The following is a 17,630-nucleotide window of genomic DNA, read 5'->3' as shown; positions in this document are numbered from 1 at the left end:
GAATGTGAGCTGATGGTTAAATCTAATACCTCTTGCCTATTACTAGTGACAAAAGTTAAATCCGAGCCCTCATTAATTACAGACGGCCCTCCCCTAGTATATAATCAAAGAGTAACTCACCCCTACGGTTTATATTTGTGCTGCCCCACGCTGTATGGTGTGAATAGGCGTCACATCCCATTACTATTTGTAGTTTGTTCCTTTTGCTATAGTCGATAAGTCGTCTAACAGCAAGAGGAGGTACAGTATCCGAATCTCCCGGAAAGTAGGCGGAGCAGGCGATAAAATTCGTCTTACCCTTCTTGCCCGATAGGGAAATTTGGATGGCTACCACGTCTTGGGTGCAGAAGCCTCTAAGCAAAAAATGGTTAATACCTTTCCTGATGACCAGACATGCTCTGGGTTTCACCCCAGGGCACGCTATTACCTCACTAGGAATATATATATATATATATATATATATATATATATATATATATATATATATATATATATATATATATATATATATATATATATATATATATCTGGCAGCTTTACTCTATTCGCGGATGATATTGTGGAAGGAAAAAAACACAGAAAAGCTACATAAAAAGATATCTGATTTAGAAATGGTAAAAAATTGGTATGATGCTAATTTATTATCCTTGAATATCTCCAAAACAAATATAATAACATTTAAATGTCTGCTAAATGAACTGTCAATAGACAATGATATCTTGGAAAACAAATTGAATACAAAATTTCTTGGTGTCTATTGATAATAGGCTCAAATTTGATGAACACGTCAGGCAACTCAAGAGTAAAATCTCCTCCGGATGTTATGCAGTGAGGGTGGTTTTTAACGAGCTGGGTTTTCACACAGCAAAAACAGTTTACTACGCTTTAATTGAATCCCAAATAAGAAATGGAATACCATTTTGGGGAACATGCTCATCTGTGTTGATATTACAGAAAAGGGCAGTTAGATATATCTGTAAAGTCAAACCTAGGGAGTCATGCAGAAATTATTTTGCGGCCAATAAGATTTTTACCGTCGTTGCACTGTTCATTCTTGAAACTGTATGTTTGGTGCACAAACATAAAACGGAGTTTGACTTTGTCTTTTCTCCTTATGCTACTCGTAATAGCATATTTAATATAAGACTTCCTATACCTAACACAACATTAATCAAGGATTCCATTTTTTATAATGCTGGAAAATTATTCAATCACTTACCAGTAGATATAAGGTCTCCAAATCTGACCAACGTACAATTCAAGAAAGCAGTTAGAAATTTGCTAGCTGATAGACCCTATTATAGCTTGCAAGAGTATTTTAATGAATCATTTTAAAAGTGTATTCCATTTTATATTTATTTTTATTGTATTTGTACCTGTTTTATTCAAACCTTTATTAATTGCCAGTTTTTATCTATACACCATTAGTTATGCTTATATTTATACCTACAAAGCTTTGTCGATGGGATACAAAATCTTCTGACAATAAAGTATATTTTGATTTGATTGGATTTTGATTGCTCAGTCCGGTTACTCGGCCTGTATTTCCTGTCCATGGTTCCTGCAGGAAGGCAAGGTCGATTAATTCATCCTTGAAGTTTTTTCCAAGGACGTATGAAGCGGCCTTGGCATGTTGTAAGTTTGCCTGCAAACACTTGAAGATAACAAGTGTTGCCGCAAACTTAGAACTCCTCGTCCTACGAGGAAGAAGATGAGGGGTCCTTAAGGAAACCTCCACCCTCTCCCGAGATCGAGGGTAGGCTCAGATGATGAGGTGTGGACACCTGCTGTCTCTGAGTTGCCTGCTGATTTATTGGCTCTCTTTGACGAGACGATTTTCGTCTTCGCTTTCAGAGAGCCACGTCCAGCCTTTTTTCCCGGTTTACTCGACGAGACGTTGGCCGTCTTCGTCTCCTGAGAAACACCTGTTTTCCCGGCCTTGGGCTGGGTGTGAACCGGTGGTTGAACACTAATGTGACTCGTTTGGGTAGTTTCCTGCTGGGAGGGTGCCCGGGTTTTAGGGCGGAATAAGACCTGCCCAAAACCAAAATGTGGTCTGAAACCCGTCCTCGCCAGCACGGCCATGGATCCATCGTCTACAGCGAAGGTCCATGTGACTTTTCCTTGTGGAGGATCGTCCACTCCAAGGTTGACAGACCATGGTTCATTTTCCTCAATCTAGTGAGGACCTGTTCGGAGGTCAGTCTGTGACTGCCTCCGTCAGGTAGGTAAGCAACACAGATGTGTGGCTTCGGAAGTTGGTCTCCTGTGACGCAATTTAGGGAAACGCCCTCCCACGGTTGCAGTACGCCGCTCAAGAACCAAGGTACTCCGCTCTTGAGGAGACGACTCAGTCGTTTCCTGGCTGCACCACTAAACTTTTTCCTAGGTTCAGTTTTTGAATCAGGGTTTGGAGAGTTGAGAAGCTCTCGCTCCTGATCTAAACTTACAGGGAAGTCAGCTGGAGTCGTAAGCTCGACATCCATCTCCTCTGTAGACTCAGCGTCAGAAAAAAAATTTAAATTTACTCTGTCCATAAAAGTCCCACGAGTAGCTAGGGAAAGAAGGTCAATCACGGCAGAGCCCCACATTATCGTCACAAGGCGATGCTACGACGAGAGGGCGCCCGGTATCTCGAAGGTTCTGTTAGAGACAGCTGATAGGCTCAGTGTCATTCATCCTCTCGGCACGAATACACACACCTTAGGATTAAGCCATCGTTGGGATGCTATTCAGTTAGGGAATAACAGAACCACACGTGATTCTGTCATTCCCGTATCCAGCGTACGTGGAAGCAGGCATTCGATGGCTGGTTTGCTCAACCCCCACATCCCACGCCAAAGCACTTGCCGAAAACAGCATGCACAGTGGTTCAGGCAGTGAAAGATGAACAAGAACAGCCAACCCGTATAAGTAGGTCTGACTGCCAAATTTTAACTTCAGATTTGTGATCAGGGGTCACAAATACTTGGGCTACATGAAAAATGTTCTACTGAAATATAGCTTTATTTTCATGCTCATAGTTGACCTTACCAAATATGCTGTAGACATCTGAGGCTTTAATATTAATCTTTAAAAAACATGCAGTTTAAACATTTTGTAAAGTGATAATTTTTCAGTGCTTCTGTTGCTGCGGTGTTTTTGCTTGATGATGGGAAAGAAATTGCATTCCAACGTTCTGTACAAGGGTCTTCTTCTGAGTATAGAATCAATGGAAACGTAAGTATTTGGATGGTTTTTCATTTTACACTAGTAATTTGTGTGCTATAATGATAGAATGCTTTATTATCCATAAAATAGAGATCTGAGTGGTAAAGCTGTGAAAATTACCTATACAACTACATACTATACAAGCCACAATATACTTTAATCTCAATAAATCAAATTTTGAACTTAGTCAGCTATTTGTCGTGGTGAATCAATTTATTTGCGAAAACAAAGAAAAGTTTTAATTGGTGCTAAAGTTGCCATAAATGAAAAACAGCAAAAATGCAGATTTAAATTCATCATCCGGAGGTAAAACTGAAACTTCTGGCGTAGAATAAATCCAAAAACAAGCACTTTTCCCAATTACCAGAAATACGATAAGTCTTCCTGACGCGCGTTTCACCAACCAAGTTGGCGTTTTCAGGAGATAAAGAAAACTGTTTTCTTCTGAAGACATCCAAGGATAGTAACTCCTCGTTGTTTTCATTCCATATGTAAACTCAATATTGGGTGATATGTTATTGAGAATGTTATTAAAATTACTTCTCCACCGAGGCCATTGACCCCCAGAAAATCACTCAAATTTTGAATATGGGATGAAATTGACTTGACACTTGATGAACATGTATAACTTATCAAAGTAACATTTTATTGTAAGATTTCCACTAAACAGTTTACAAAACTGCAACATGTGTTTCGCTATACAATAGCTTTATCAGGCGTTTTCATACTCAACATTTTCAGTATGAAAACGCTCGAAAAAGATATTGTAAATTGTCTAGTTTAAATCTAACAATGAAGTGTTAATTGAATAAATATTGAATGGGTTTTGGTATAGAGAAACTTCGGAACAAGGAAGATACAAGATCCGTTAAAATAAAAAGTTAATATTCAAATTTCGCGAGCTATGTACATTCGATTAGCGATTTTTAAATATTTTTTATGTTAGTACACTCGTCTCGAAGATATGTTCACAGTTTCAGATGTTTTGCGTTTATAGTTTGTTGGTGAGATGCATAAAAGTTAGAAATGTTTTACGTGCTCGGCAATTTTTGAAAAAAATGGATCAGAGAATTTGCATCAAATTTTGTGTAAAAAATGTAGTTAAGTGCTGAAAAGCACTTGAAATGTTGACAGTGGCATGTGTTGATTGTACTTTTATTCAGAAATATGTTTACAAGTGTTACAAGCTTTTAAGAGAAGGTCGAGAAGATGTAAATGACGACACTCGCCCTGGACGCCCCAGCACATCAATAACCGATGAAAATGTTCAAAGAGTGAAAAAAAAGATTATGGAGAATCGTCGAATCACTATTAGAGAAGCTGCTGATAATGTCGGCATATGAAGCATGATGAAGCGTATGGCAGAGAAGTGGGTTCCAAAATTGCTGAATTTTGACCAAAAAAGAACCGTTGCATGAGCATCGCTCAGGAGTTGTTGAATGACGTCAACGGCGATCCAGATTTGCTCAAAAAGCAAGTCATGGTTTATGACATCGAAACCTACGTTCAATCGTCCCAATGGAAGAGCCCAGGATCAAAGATCAAAAAAAGCACCAGGAACAAAGATCAAAAAAGCACGCAAAGTTCGATCAAATATCAAGGTTGTGCTTATTGTTTTCTTCAATTACCGTGACGTAGTACATCAGGATTTCTTGCCACATAGTCGTACGGTCAATAATGAGTATTATCTTGAAGTTATGCGCACTTGCGAGAAGCAATACGAAGAAAACGTCCGGTATTCTGGAAAAACAATTGTGTGTCCAAAAACAACATAATCATGCCTCACCCACCGTATTCACCAGATTTGATCCCCTGCGACTTCTTCCTGTCCCTAAGCGTTTTGCCATGATTGAGGAGATAAAACCGAATCGCTGAGAGAGCTCAAGGACATACCAAGAAGTGTATATCAGAACTGCTTCGAGAATTGGGAAAAACGCCGGCACACGTGTATTTTATCTGAGGGGGACTACTTTGAAGGGGACAAAATATAAATTAATAAATAATTAAACATTTTTTGAGAAACATTAAAGTCCATTCTATTTTTTTTAAAAGACAAATGATACAAAAATATCTCGATTGTGCCACTTTACATCCTTGACTTTCTACATAAAATCCAGTGAATTAGCAACACAAATCCAAATACTGAACGAAAGTCATTTTTTATAGACGAAAATCAGTTTTTATCGACCTCCTTTAGGTATTTTCACCTTCCACAATTTGAAAAATATGAAAATTGTAATGGAGAACTTGATAATAATAATATAATAATTCATTCATCAGTAAATAATAATAGATAAATATGAAGTGTAGTATGTGGGATACATTATACTTTCATGGATAAATATATACTTCCCTAATTGAATAGAACTGGCCAATGCTTAATGAAAATCCATATTAATATGGAGATACTTCCCACTGAGGGTGAAACACTGTGTGTGGGTAAAGAACATATAAAGAATAGGACAATTATTCTACACGTGTAGAAATGGCAAACTTTTTAGTTCACCCCCTCGGCAGATATCAAATGAAAACGGAGGCAGATTCTAGCCTTCGAAACGTTAAAATAAGTTATGTATTTTTGGGAGAGAAAGTTTTTGGCTTTCTACTACTCCATCTTGATACAAAAAAAAAGGATGAGGGAATCTTCCAAAAAAAGGAACGAAGTAATCAATTTGAAAATAAGTAACTCTATACATGGATGTGTAGATCATGCAAAGAAGTAACTTTCAGACACAAACTGAAAGAAAGTCCTCCTGAAACAGCTACTTTCATATAAACATAGAATTACACGAAAGAAAAAAATTCTTTCGAAACAAATACTTCTATATGAACACTGAATTATACAGAAGATACTTTTCTCTACTCAGTTTGTATTTCAAATATTCGTTGTGGAATAATATCTTAATAATATCATGGAATAATATCTGAATAATATCATGTGAATTATATCTGATTTTTATTCCACAACGAATATTTGAAATACAAACTGAGTAGAGAAAAGTATCTTCTGTATAATTCAGTGTTCATATAGAAGTATTTGTTTCGAAAGAATTTTTTTCTTTCGTGTAATTCAATGTTTATATGAAAGTAGCTGTTTCAGGAGGACTTTCTTTCAGTTTGTGTCTGAAAGTTACTTCTTTGCATGATCTACACATCCATGTATTGAGTTACTTATTTTCAAATTGATTACATCCTTCCTTTCTTTGGAAGATTCCCTCATCCTTTTTTTTTGTATCAAGATGGAGTAGTAGAAAGCCAAAAACTTTCTCTCCTAAAAATATAACCCCTTCAATTCAAGTTATGTATAATTTCTAGGCTCTCTTTTTTTATGATAGGTAGAACTATTGAATACAAGTTACTGATAAATAGAACATTTTTCTTTGTGAACAGTAACTCATCGGGGTGAACTAAAAAGTTTGCCATTTCCATTATAATTTTCATATTTTTCAGATTGTGGAAGGTAAAAATACCCAAAGAAGGTTGATAAAAATTCAAACTCAATTGTGAGATTGAGAGAGTTTCAAACTGTTTGGTTAGCCTTTAGCAATTTTATAAGTAGGGAAACCATCAATGAGTTCCTTGGTGGTTCATTATAGAGAACGTTCTCAATTAAATTATCAATTTTCTCAAAGTAAACAGACTTGTTCAATATCACAACCTGATTGCCTTTGCTTCCGATAGAAAACATCTTTCTCCTTAAATATTTTGATTTTTTTTTTTTCATTCTTTTGTACATTAATCATTATTTTTCACAAGTTATTGGAAATTTCAATAAATTGATGGATGTAGCCGTTACTACGTGGTAGGAAATCATAATGAAAAGAGAAATGAAAATGTCTATGTTTTTCAACACTTTCATTTGTAACTAACGTTACTGCAGTTTCGTCCTATACGGACATTTTCAAACTTATACAATAAACTAACAATGATTCATTACATTCCATATATAGGACGAAACTGCAGTAACGTTAGTTACAAATAAAAGTGGCAAAAAAACATAGAAGTTTTCATTTCTTTTTTCATATTGGAAATTTGTTTTTTTGCAAGCCGCACGAACAAACTCTTTCAATAGCAGAGACAATTGGTCTGAAGACTTGGTGTCAACTCTTAATAACAGATTCCCAAATATCAAGCTCACATATGATATTGAAAACAACGAGGGGATTCCATTAGTGATTAGAATTAACCACGGTTTAGAATTTGATATCTACAGAAAGAATACCAGTAATTTTAGATATATTCCCGATATCTCACACCATTGGCCACACCACAAAATGGCATGTCTAAACTTTCTTGTTGATAGTGTTATTACATTCCCCTTGAGTAAAGAAAGGCATGCTATTGAGAAAAATGTTATCAGGGACATAGCCAAAAGCAACAGGTATTCTCCAAATCTAGTAGATAAGTTGATTAAGAAACATAAATTTGGGGAGAATCTTATTAAATTTTCGACTTTTCAAAGACTTCAATTCATAGTTTATTGTCCATCCATATGAACCAAGATACACTAACGGATTGGCATTGAGTCTAGTATGGGAATGCCATTAAGAACTGAAGAAACTATTGAAAGGACTAAATTGACTCTATATGGATTGTCAGTACACTCACGTATCATAGACAACGAAAAAGCTGATGAGTGTGGAAGATACGTATCATCAACTCCAGATATAGACCCTAAAAAAGCTGTGAGAGTACCAATGTTTTTGATATGGAACCAGATTGGCTGTGAGCCTATAAGAAACATAAAAAGTTTTGACAAAATGGATCTGGTGTTCATCAAATGGTTTTGGTGATGGATATACAAACATGTTGTCAATGACTCGATGGAGTAACCGATGAATTGGCAAATGATTAGATGTCAATCAATGTACACCGATGTACTAACAGTTGATTTTGAAAATTATTGCATGTGTAAACACTGTTAACGTCACAAGGTGTTGCTTCGCTGTAGGGAGTTGTTTTATAGCCTCAAATTAGTTTTGCGAAAAGAAAAATTTTAACATTTTTATTGTAGTTGTGTTTTCATGTACTCCAATATTTATTCATTATTATCAGTTTTGAAAATAAGTGAACATTCCCTATTACACTTTTATCTACTCTCTATTAAAAATGAAGTGTGCATATCAGAGCGGCATTATTGGAGTTCATAATGTCGATTAGGCTTGCACGTATATTAAAGGCCTATAATGTATTTATAATGATTCTACTATACATAGGTACAGAATTAGATATCAAAAATAAAATGCATTAATTACAAAATTCAATATTTTTTAGGTTGTGTCCACCAATGAATATCTCTCAGAACTGGAAAAATTGAAGATAAATGTTAAAGCAAAAAATTTTTTGGTTTTTCAAGGTGCAGTTGAATCTGTTGCAATGAAAAATCCAAAAGAAATGACAGCTCTTTTTGAAGAAATCAGTGGGTTAGTAAATATCTACCTCATCACTAGAGCTTGTCACAATCAGTATTGAACTTTTTTTAAATTATAGATCTGGAGCACTGAAAGAAGAATATGTGAGGCTGCAGCAAGAGATGCAGAAAGCTCAAGAAGAAATAAATTTTGCCTATCAAAAGAAGAAAGGAATAAATGCCGAAAAAAAAGAAGCTAGGCTTGAAAAAGAGGAAGCAGATAAATATGCTAGACTAAAAGATGATTTGGTAAGAAAATAAGTTGTGAATGTGTGTGTGTGTGTCAAACTCCCTAATTAATTCAAGTGCTAACGAGAAGATATTGATTTATATTTCTTACAGAATGACAAACTAGTTGAACATCAGTTATTCAAACTATTCCATAATGAAAGGGAAATGAAAAACCTTGAACAAGACCTAAAATCTAAACAAAAGGAAGTTGATAAGATAGAGAAGAAAAAAGAAAAACTTGAAGACACCCTAAAAGAAAAAAAGAAAGAGCACGGAAAGTACAATAGAGAACTTGCCAAAATAGAACAGGATATACGTGAGGTTGAGGTAATGTGTTGATTGATGAAATATTGCATTGAATTTGAATCTATGTACCAATGTTTTGTAACGAAATTACCCAATGTATATATTTTAAGGTGGAGATCTCCAAAAAAAAACCCCAGTTCATCAAAGCCAAGGAGAGAGTTACTCATATGCAAAAGAAACTAGATGGGGCAATAAAGACTCTTGAACAGGCCAGAAAAGCTCATGAAGCTCATATGAATGACATTAAAAAACTTGAGGATGAATTGGCTAGTGTTGAGGATAAGAAGAAAGATTATGAAGCGAAGATAGCTGGGGAGTCTCAGAGTCAAGGAAAAGATGTTCAATTAGAGGATGCACAGGTAACTTACTTATATTTCGTTTTTATGACAAGATTTAGGATATTGATTTGATCGTGATTATCTGAAACGACAGTTTACATTATGAAGCACTATATACTTAAGATTAATATAAAAATAATAATAATTTTGTAATAACATAAAGTACAAGCAACGTTACGAAGAATGTAATGAACAAATAACTATAAAATTTCACAATCAAGAAACACACCGAAAGTATAGTAGTAGTAATCTTTATTATAGGATACATCCTATGATATGATATAACGTGTATCAGTTGAATCAAAAATACAATAAGTAAAAGTAAAATATACATAAAAATTTAAAAACAATCCAGAAACCCTCATTTCATCCTTTTCTGAATTCATTGTGATACTATCATCAACAGAATTGTGTATCCACGGACCTGAGGTTGAAATTTCCAACGAAAGATGATACATGAAAACTGGTTATATAATTATCAACATACATAAAATGAATTCTTCAGTTTTTCTGCTGTCTCTCTCAGTTACCCTCTGGAGCTTGACTCAAAGTGGCTGCTAATAGAAATGGACTGGGCTTCACCCCGAAAACAAGTCTACAATGTCTGTAAATTTTCAATTCACGTTTCCGGACATCTCTCCACTACAGAAACCTCAAAAAGTCTCTATCCTTGAGATTCACACATATTTGTAAAAACTATTTCTCTATAGCTGTAGTGACTCCAACGTAACACAAGTCGATTAACTACTTCAGCATAAAAATTGTGTGCTCGGGATTCGATGAAATCGACAAAAGCTGTTTTTGTCTGGTCCTGATTGGCGAAGGTTCTACCGATGAGAAAATTATTGAAGTGTTTGAAAAGATGGTAGTCGATTGACAAGAAGTCTAGAGAGTATGGTGGGTGGGGATCCTCATTGATTATGTATGTCCATTAGATAATAAGTATTCCTCAATGTATGTGGATGCAAAATGGAAATTCAACTACAATTTCTTTATTGAAGAGTATATTTGCTTCTTGCGATACAGAGCAACACCTTTGCTTTATGACAAATCTCCAGAATTATATTTACATTGAAAAATGTGGATTTGATTAGATACAATTTTTCCCTATGATTCTCAAGTGGTTACTCCTCCGTCACGCTCTTTTCAAGTGGGAGAGAGGGTCCAGATCAGAATGTTAATCAACAACAAAAATGTTTGGTGATTTCGGGAAGTTGAAAAGAAGCTTGGTAAACTCCATTCCTTGATTATCCTCGGTTCAGAAAGAACTATATCCAGCCCAAGTCAATCTTTTGAAGTTCCTCGGTTACCTGCAAAAACAGAAAATTATTCAAATCAATCAAGTCAACCCTTCAATATTCCTCCAAGAGCAGAAGATAATCATCCAAAATCAAATGCCAAAAAGACCAAAGTACCTGTGATTGCACCATCCTCCAGTACGACCTAGTATGAGAGACAACTACCCGTTCAATTCTGGGATTATGATATGTAGCTAACACTTGTTCCAGATTAGTGGGGAAGATTAGGATGATTCTTCTATTACTCTGTATGTTGTTTCCGACACAAACAGTTCATTTGTTATACTTGTAGAAATTGTAAATAGTGTCAATTGTCAATGTCAGTTGTATTTTCGTATCCTACGTTTTACATTGAATAAAAATATACAAAAGTAATGCTCATTTAAAATTGAAGTTTTTTTGTTATTTTTTAGAGTTTCGGTAATTTGATGATCAACAAATAGAAGGTATATGTTTAATGTCATAAAAAATACATCTTGTCGACAAACATATTTTTGCAAAAAAAAATAACTATAAATATTAATAAATTGTTGAGTAAATATATAAATGTACTAATATACACAAATGAGCACATACACAAACAGTATATTCGTTAAAGAATAATCTTGTACATAGGTAAAACTATGATTGAGTAATTTTTGTATAAATGTATATTACTTTCTTTATGTTCTACAAAATCTACACCAAGTATCTGAATAGAAATAGTTTTATTCATCACTAAAATTTTCACACATACATAATTACAAGACTAAATACGTGAGAAAACTTATTGGACTAGTCAAAAGTAAAACGCTAAAAGCAAAACAAAACTGTTTGATCTTGAACAAACTTAAAAGAGAAGACTACATGTATAAAATAAACTAAGTCATTTATCTAAGCACTAAAAGCAAGAAATTCATCCATACTGTAGAAGCAGTTATCCAACAAGAAATCATAGTTCATTCCTCATTACAGTTCTACTTTTATTGATCCCTATAAAAGTTGTTATTTTATTGAAACATTTAATACCTAAGTATTTTGGGAAATTTTGACTCACACTCAAGCGAGAGTAGGAGTGGTATAAAGTATGTTCACCCCGAGTAGCGTAATTATGTATATCAGAGTTTTTTGGATATAGGTGTTTATTATCATAGATAAATAACACTAGCTGTAATATGTATAAGCACGGCAATGGTAGGATGTTGAATTTTTTAAACAGTGGTTTACAAGAGTCCAGTGGACGAGACTTGTCCATACAGCGAATGACTCTTTTCTGAACCTTAAAAATGCGGTCAGTATATGCAGAGTTACCCCAGAAGATCAATCCATACTGTATTCTTGATTGTACCAGTCCATGATACATGAGTTTTATAACTTCTGTAGAGACAGTGTCTCGCAGATTCCGAATTGCATAGTTTGCACTGCCAACCTTTACACATAAACTGTCAATATGAGCCTCCCATGTTAGCTTTTGATCCAGGAGTATTCCTAAAAATCTAGCTACCTGGCAGTATTCCAGAGTTTCACCACACATATTGATGTTGTTCAATAGATCTGGATTCGAAGTACCGTTCTTAGGTAAAAAATTGATAAACATAGTTTTCTTTATATTGCAGACAAGGTCATTGTCGCTACAGTATTTACTGAATTCATCACATGCATAATTACCCAAGTTTACCAGACTTCCCAAGGTTTTATGGGCTAAGAGTATATTTGTGTCATCAGCATAAAGTATCATTCTATTTGGTTTGGTACAGGTATCGTAGATGTCATTTGAAAATATTATAAAAAGAGTTGGTCCCAATATAGACCCCTGGAGCACTCCTAACTCAGCACTCTTACAGTCAGATTTGCTATTATTTATTACTGTCACTTGAGAACGATTTGTCAAATATGATACTATCCAATCATGTGGTATACCACGAATTCCTATGCTGTATAATTTACGAAAAAGTAAGTTGTGGTTAACCATATCAAATGCACGAAATTAACACGAAATGTGTTAATATCACAAAATACTAATATTTTCAGTAGAGTTTTCCATGTACAAATCCCAGGAGTTTGAGAAAAACTCAAACTTTCCCCTCCAACCCCTATTTCGACGCTCGCTGTGTTTAATCAAGAGTAAAATCAAAAATAGGAATTATTTAAGAAAAATGAGCTGATGCCGACCTCAAACTGTAATTAAATTATTCTTTCCTAATTCAAAACTCATAAAGTTCCTCAGAAAAGATGAATATTCCAGAAACAAATAATAAAATTTCCTATAACTTCTTAGTTTCGAAGATATTAGAGAAATAAAGTCAAAAATCTTTTTGCTAGTATATTATTATAGCAAATTTTCGAAATAACATCCGAAATTTGTTAAGAACTTCAAGAAACACCGATTTATATTCTTGATCATTTCCAATAGTTGAAACCAGAGGTCTAAAACAAAGCATTCTTATTCCAACAACCAGGCATCACTGTTACGATCTGCCATCAGCGGCAGTACGCTGAACTACAAATCAATTGTTGGACTCAGCTGCCCCTCAAAAACAAGTCTGAGTATATTCGAGAAGGGAGAAGGAAATATTAAGAGCAGATAGTTGTTGGTTCACAGATGGATCAAAAACACCTTCCGGTTCTGGTGCAGGTGTTTTCAGTCGCAGACCCAGGACAGAGATATCAATCTGCCTAAGAACCTATGCGACTGAATGTCTAGCAAAAATCTACGCTATTGAATTGTGTGCAGAGAGATTGGAAGAATCCAACCTCATACACAAGTCAATAAAAATATTCTCGGACAGTCAAGCGCCTTTGGAAGCTCTTGGCTCCTACCGAACAACGTCTAAATTGGTAGGAAATTGTCAAAAACGGCTCTCCTTGATAAGAAGACTTAACAGATTGACTCTGGTCTGGATTCCTGGCCATACTGGCCTGGAAGGCAATGAGGCTGCTGACTCCTTTGCAAAGGAGGGTGCTGTAAGCAGCTTCATCGGACCAGAACCTGTTATTGGCATCGCTTTAGGCTTTGCCAAACAAAGATTGAACACATAGATGGCAAGAATCTTCCAGGATTGGCTCACTACAAGGCGTTTATTCACCCTTCGAAGCTTGATACCAAACAGTTGTTGGACTACAATAGGGATAAAATACGATGTCTATAAGGCCTTCTTACAGGTCACTGTCATTTGAATCATCATATGCAGAGACTCGGACTGTCAGAAGACAGTGTGTGTCGCTCTGTTTGGAAAATGATGAAACACCAGAGCCCATACTTTGTGCCTGCCCCGCTGGGGTCCGAATCAGGTTTTTAGAGTTCGGCAGAGCCGTACTCTTACCATCTAACCTGAGCGACCACTCACCATACAAACTAATTGGCTTCGTTAAGAAGCTGGGTTTATTTGATCGAGTGTGAATAGGTATGAGTCACAATAAACCCTTGCAGGTTGCGGTGGAGGGTTGAATCTAGACCCACTCACTTTGGACCTAACCTTATCTAACATATTCGAGAATGTAAAACTGAAGCCTGAATATAAATAATCTTTTTTCTTTTCTGAAGGTGCTTACAGCCCAATAAAATTTACTCAATCTTTAATACTTTCAGTCATGTTTCTCAGTTTAATATATAATAGTCAGATAGTCCAAAATCATAAGTTCGTGGCTTCCTTATAGTTGAGAAACTTTACAGAACGCTGCTTAAACCCTAAACCATCTACAGGAGTCATGTAAAATAATATAAGACCGCCAAAACGCGATTCCACCGCAAAAGAACTAGTTGACTTCATATTTTTCATGAATGTCCGTAGTATAGGAAACAAAAACCATCTTTTAGAGCTGGAATTAAACGAGAGAAACTTCTACTTCATTGCAATAGTAGAAACATGGGCTAAGGATACTGAAGTGTGTAATATCTCAATCAATGGATTCAAACTGATAACTTACTATGGTAGGTCGATCCTCCGTGGAGGTGGCTGTGCCATTTACGCTAGGAAAGATATTGAGGCAGACATAATAGATGTCAGAGAATACAGTTCTGAATAAGATTTTGAGGCATGCTGCCTGAAATGGACCTCAAATGGGGAGAAGCATGTCATTATGAACATATACAGAGCTCCCACTGGAAACTTTCAATTATTCGTCTCTAGACTGGAAACAACTCTCAACACCTGCTTTTCAGTAGACGCAAGTATCTGGGTTACCGGCGATTTTAATATAAACTTTAATACTCCTTCCCTAGAAGCAAGAGAAATCATAAATATTATGTCTCAATTTGGACTTGATGAATTGGTTTTCGAAAATACCAGAGTAACTGATCACAGTAGTACCAGAATTGACAACATTTTTGGGAATGTTAAAGCAAAGATAACCCTAACGGATACATCTCTGTCGGATCACAAATCGATAATGGTAATGGTTAATATAAATGAGTTAAATAAAACTATTAAAACATCACAGACATATAGTCGATACTTTAACTACAAAAACAAACAGAAGTTTTCAGAAATGTTGAAATTCGAGACCTGGAGTGAGATATATGAAACGAATGAACCCGACGAGATGTTCAACCTCTTTTTCAAAAGATTTAAAATTATATTTGACCAGTGTTTCCCCTTCACTTACAGAAAGCATAAAAATGGCCACAGAAGAACCAGCTGGGTGACAGACGATCTCAAGGATTCTAGCAAAAAGTTGAAAGATCTATATATCCTACAAAAACAACATTATGAACTTCGTGAAAGTTATAAGATCAAGAAAAACCAACATTCACGTCTAGTAGAAGAATGTAAAAAACAATACTTTTGTGAAAAATAGCACAGTCAAAAAATAAAAGTAAAACCTCATTTAAAATTATAAACACACTCAGAAATAAAGAAATAACTAAGGATAACATGAAAATCGTAAATAATTCTGTAAAGAAATCTCAAATCCTCAAAAAATTGCAGATATCTTCAACAACTTCTTTATGGAAGCTCCAAAAAAAGTAATTAAACTAATACCTCAAGTCCACAACTTCAATTTTACGGGAAAAAGTATTCCAGATTCCATCATTCTATTGCCGTTTAGCGATGCAGAAATCTGTTTAAAATCTGTTTCTGTTTAAAATATGTTTTTCCGTTAACCAGCTGTCGCACCCCTACGAACGACAACCCTCAGAAGTCGAAACTTGTGCGAGCTAAGGATTAACGAGGTCTTACCTTTTAACGTGTGATTCCTAACATTCCTAACAAATGTCTACTATAATAAAAAAACTAAAAAATAAAATGTCAACAGGTCCAGACGAAATTCCTGCCAGTATTGTGAGAGAATTTGACAAAGAGTTGGCCATACCTATCGCACACATAATGAACCAATCACTGGAAACAGGGATATTTCCTAGTCATATGAAGTCAGCAAAAATTACACCGATACATAAAAAGAAAGAAAAATGAAGTATTGAAAAGTATAGGCCAGTATCAGGGATTTCTCCTTTCGCTAAGATCTTCGAATACTGCATGCTCGACAGAATCACTTCATTCATTAACAGATATAATATACTGCCTGAACAACAACATGGCTTTAGAAAAGGAAAATCCACTGAAACGGCGACACTTGATTTCCATAACAAAATTATCAACGAAATTGATAACGGTCAAATACCAATAGGGCTTTTCTGTGATCTAAGTAGGGCCTTTGACTGCGTTCCTCATGAGGCTTTACTTAAAAAACTCTGGCTGGTAGGAATTAGGGGTACAGCGGCAAAATGGTTTACCTCATACCTGTCAGATATAAGTCAATTCGTTCAAATATCTCATAATGAACCAGATGGGTCAATAAGTAGGTATTGCTCAGGACATGTAAGGATGGAAGTAGGTGTTCCGCAAGGTAGCATACTAGCCCCAATACTGTTTTCACTATACACTGCTGATCTAGTTGAATATATACCAGACTACAATATAACTAAGTACGCTGATGATTCAGCCTTTATAGTGCACCGAGAATGCATCAAGGCCATTGAAGATGACTGCACCACATTACTAGGGAAACTAGGGGAGTGGTTCTCCGCCAACCGACTGTTTCTCAATTTGGGAAAAACCGAATTTGTGATCTTTCATACCAGGCAATGGGCTATCGATAAACACGTTTCAGTAAAACTAGACAATATCTACATCAACCAAAATATGCATGTGAAATTTTTAGGAATGACTTTAGGAGATACGCTTCACTGGCATGTACATGTAACTAGTATGATAAAGAAAATAAACACAAAAATATATCAAATTCGTTGTATCCGAAACACTGTTATTAAGGATTGCTTGAGAAATTTCTATTTTGCCGAAATTCAGTCAGTTTTGGTCTACGGCATATTACTGTGGGGAGCAATGCCGGCAGCACATGGTCTATTCCTATCCCAGAAAAGAGCGATAAGAACTATAATGGAAAAGCCTAAAAAAAAACTCATGCAAATCCCTATTCGCTGAATTGAATGTCCTCCCATTAGCCTGTCTATCTATTGGAAATAGTATGTCATATCTACAGAATAAGAAACGCACTTCCAAAATACTATGATGTACACCCATATCAGACTAGGTCTAAAAACCTGATCTATCCCAGAGCTGACAGTCTTGATCTGGTATCACGGGGACCAAATTCGATAGGCATAAAAGTATACAATAAGCTGCCAGAGAACATCAGAAATGAAACTACATTCTTCAGATTCCGAAGCGCCATGAAAAAATTCTTACATACACATAAATCTATTTTATGATTTAAATGAATTTCTCGATATGAAATAATACTCTGACCACTGTATATATGTGTTAATTATTTTTGAACTTTTTTACTTGTTAAGTTGTTTGTAATGTAACTTTATAATTGACATGTTCTATGCCCAAC

The 17,630-nt window shown here is 35.4% G+C and overlaps 1 protein-coding gene across 1 annotated transcript in view; it reads left to right on the top strand.

Moving 5' to 3' along the window:
• SMC1 (Structural maintenance of chromosomes 1) overlaps positions 1–17,630 on the top strand; it is a 55,557-nt gene that overhangs the window by 12,645 nt on the left and 25,282 nt on the right. Inside the window, exons 3-7 of the mRNA XM_023167046.2 lie at positions 3,120–3,219; positions 8,485–8,633; positions 8,701–8,869; positions 8,963–9,178; positions 9,268–9,516. Coding sequence (XP_023022814.1) covers positions 3,120–3,219; positions 8,485–8,633; positions 8,701–8,869; positions 8,963–9,178; positions 9,268–9,516 — 883 coding nt within the window. The remainder of the gene's footprint in view (positions 1–3,119; positions 3,220–8,484; positions 8,634–8,700; positions 8,870–8,962; positions 9,179–9,267; positions 9,517–17,630) is intronic.

This window comes from Leptinotarsa decemlineata, unplaced genomic scaffold (genome assembly GCF_025532065.1).
Source record: "Leptinotarsa decemlineata unplaced genomic scaffold, Ldec_3_MD MMD2_tig00000035_RagTag_RagTag, whole genome shotgun sequence".
NCBI classification, from domain to species: Eukaryota; Metazoa; Arthropoda; class Insecta; order Coleoptera; family Chrysomelidae; genus Leptinotarsa; species Leptinotarsa decemlineata.
Note: the sequence above shows the minus strand (reverse complement) of the source record. Positions and strands in the feature narration are given on the sequence as shown.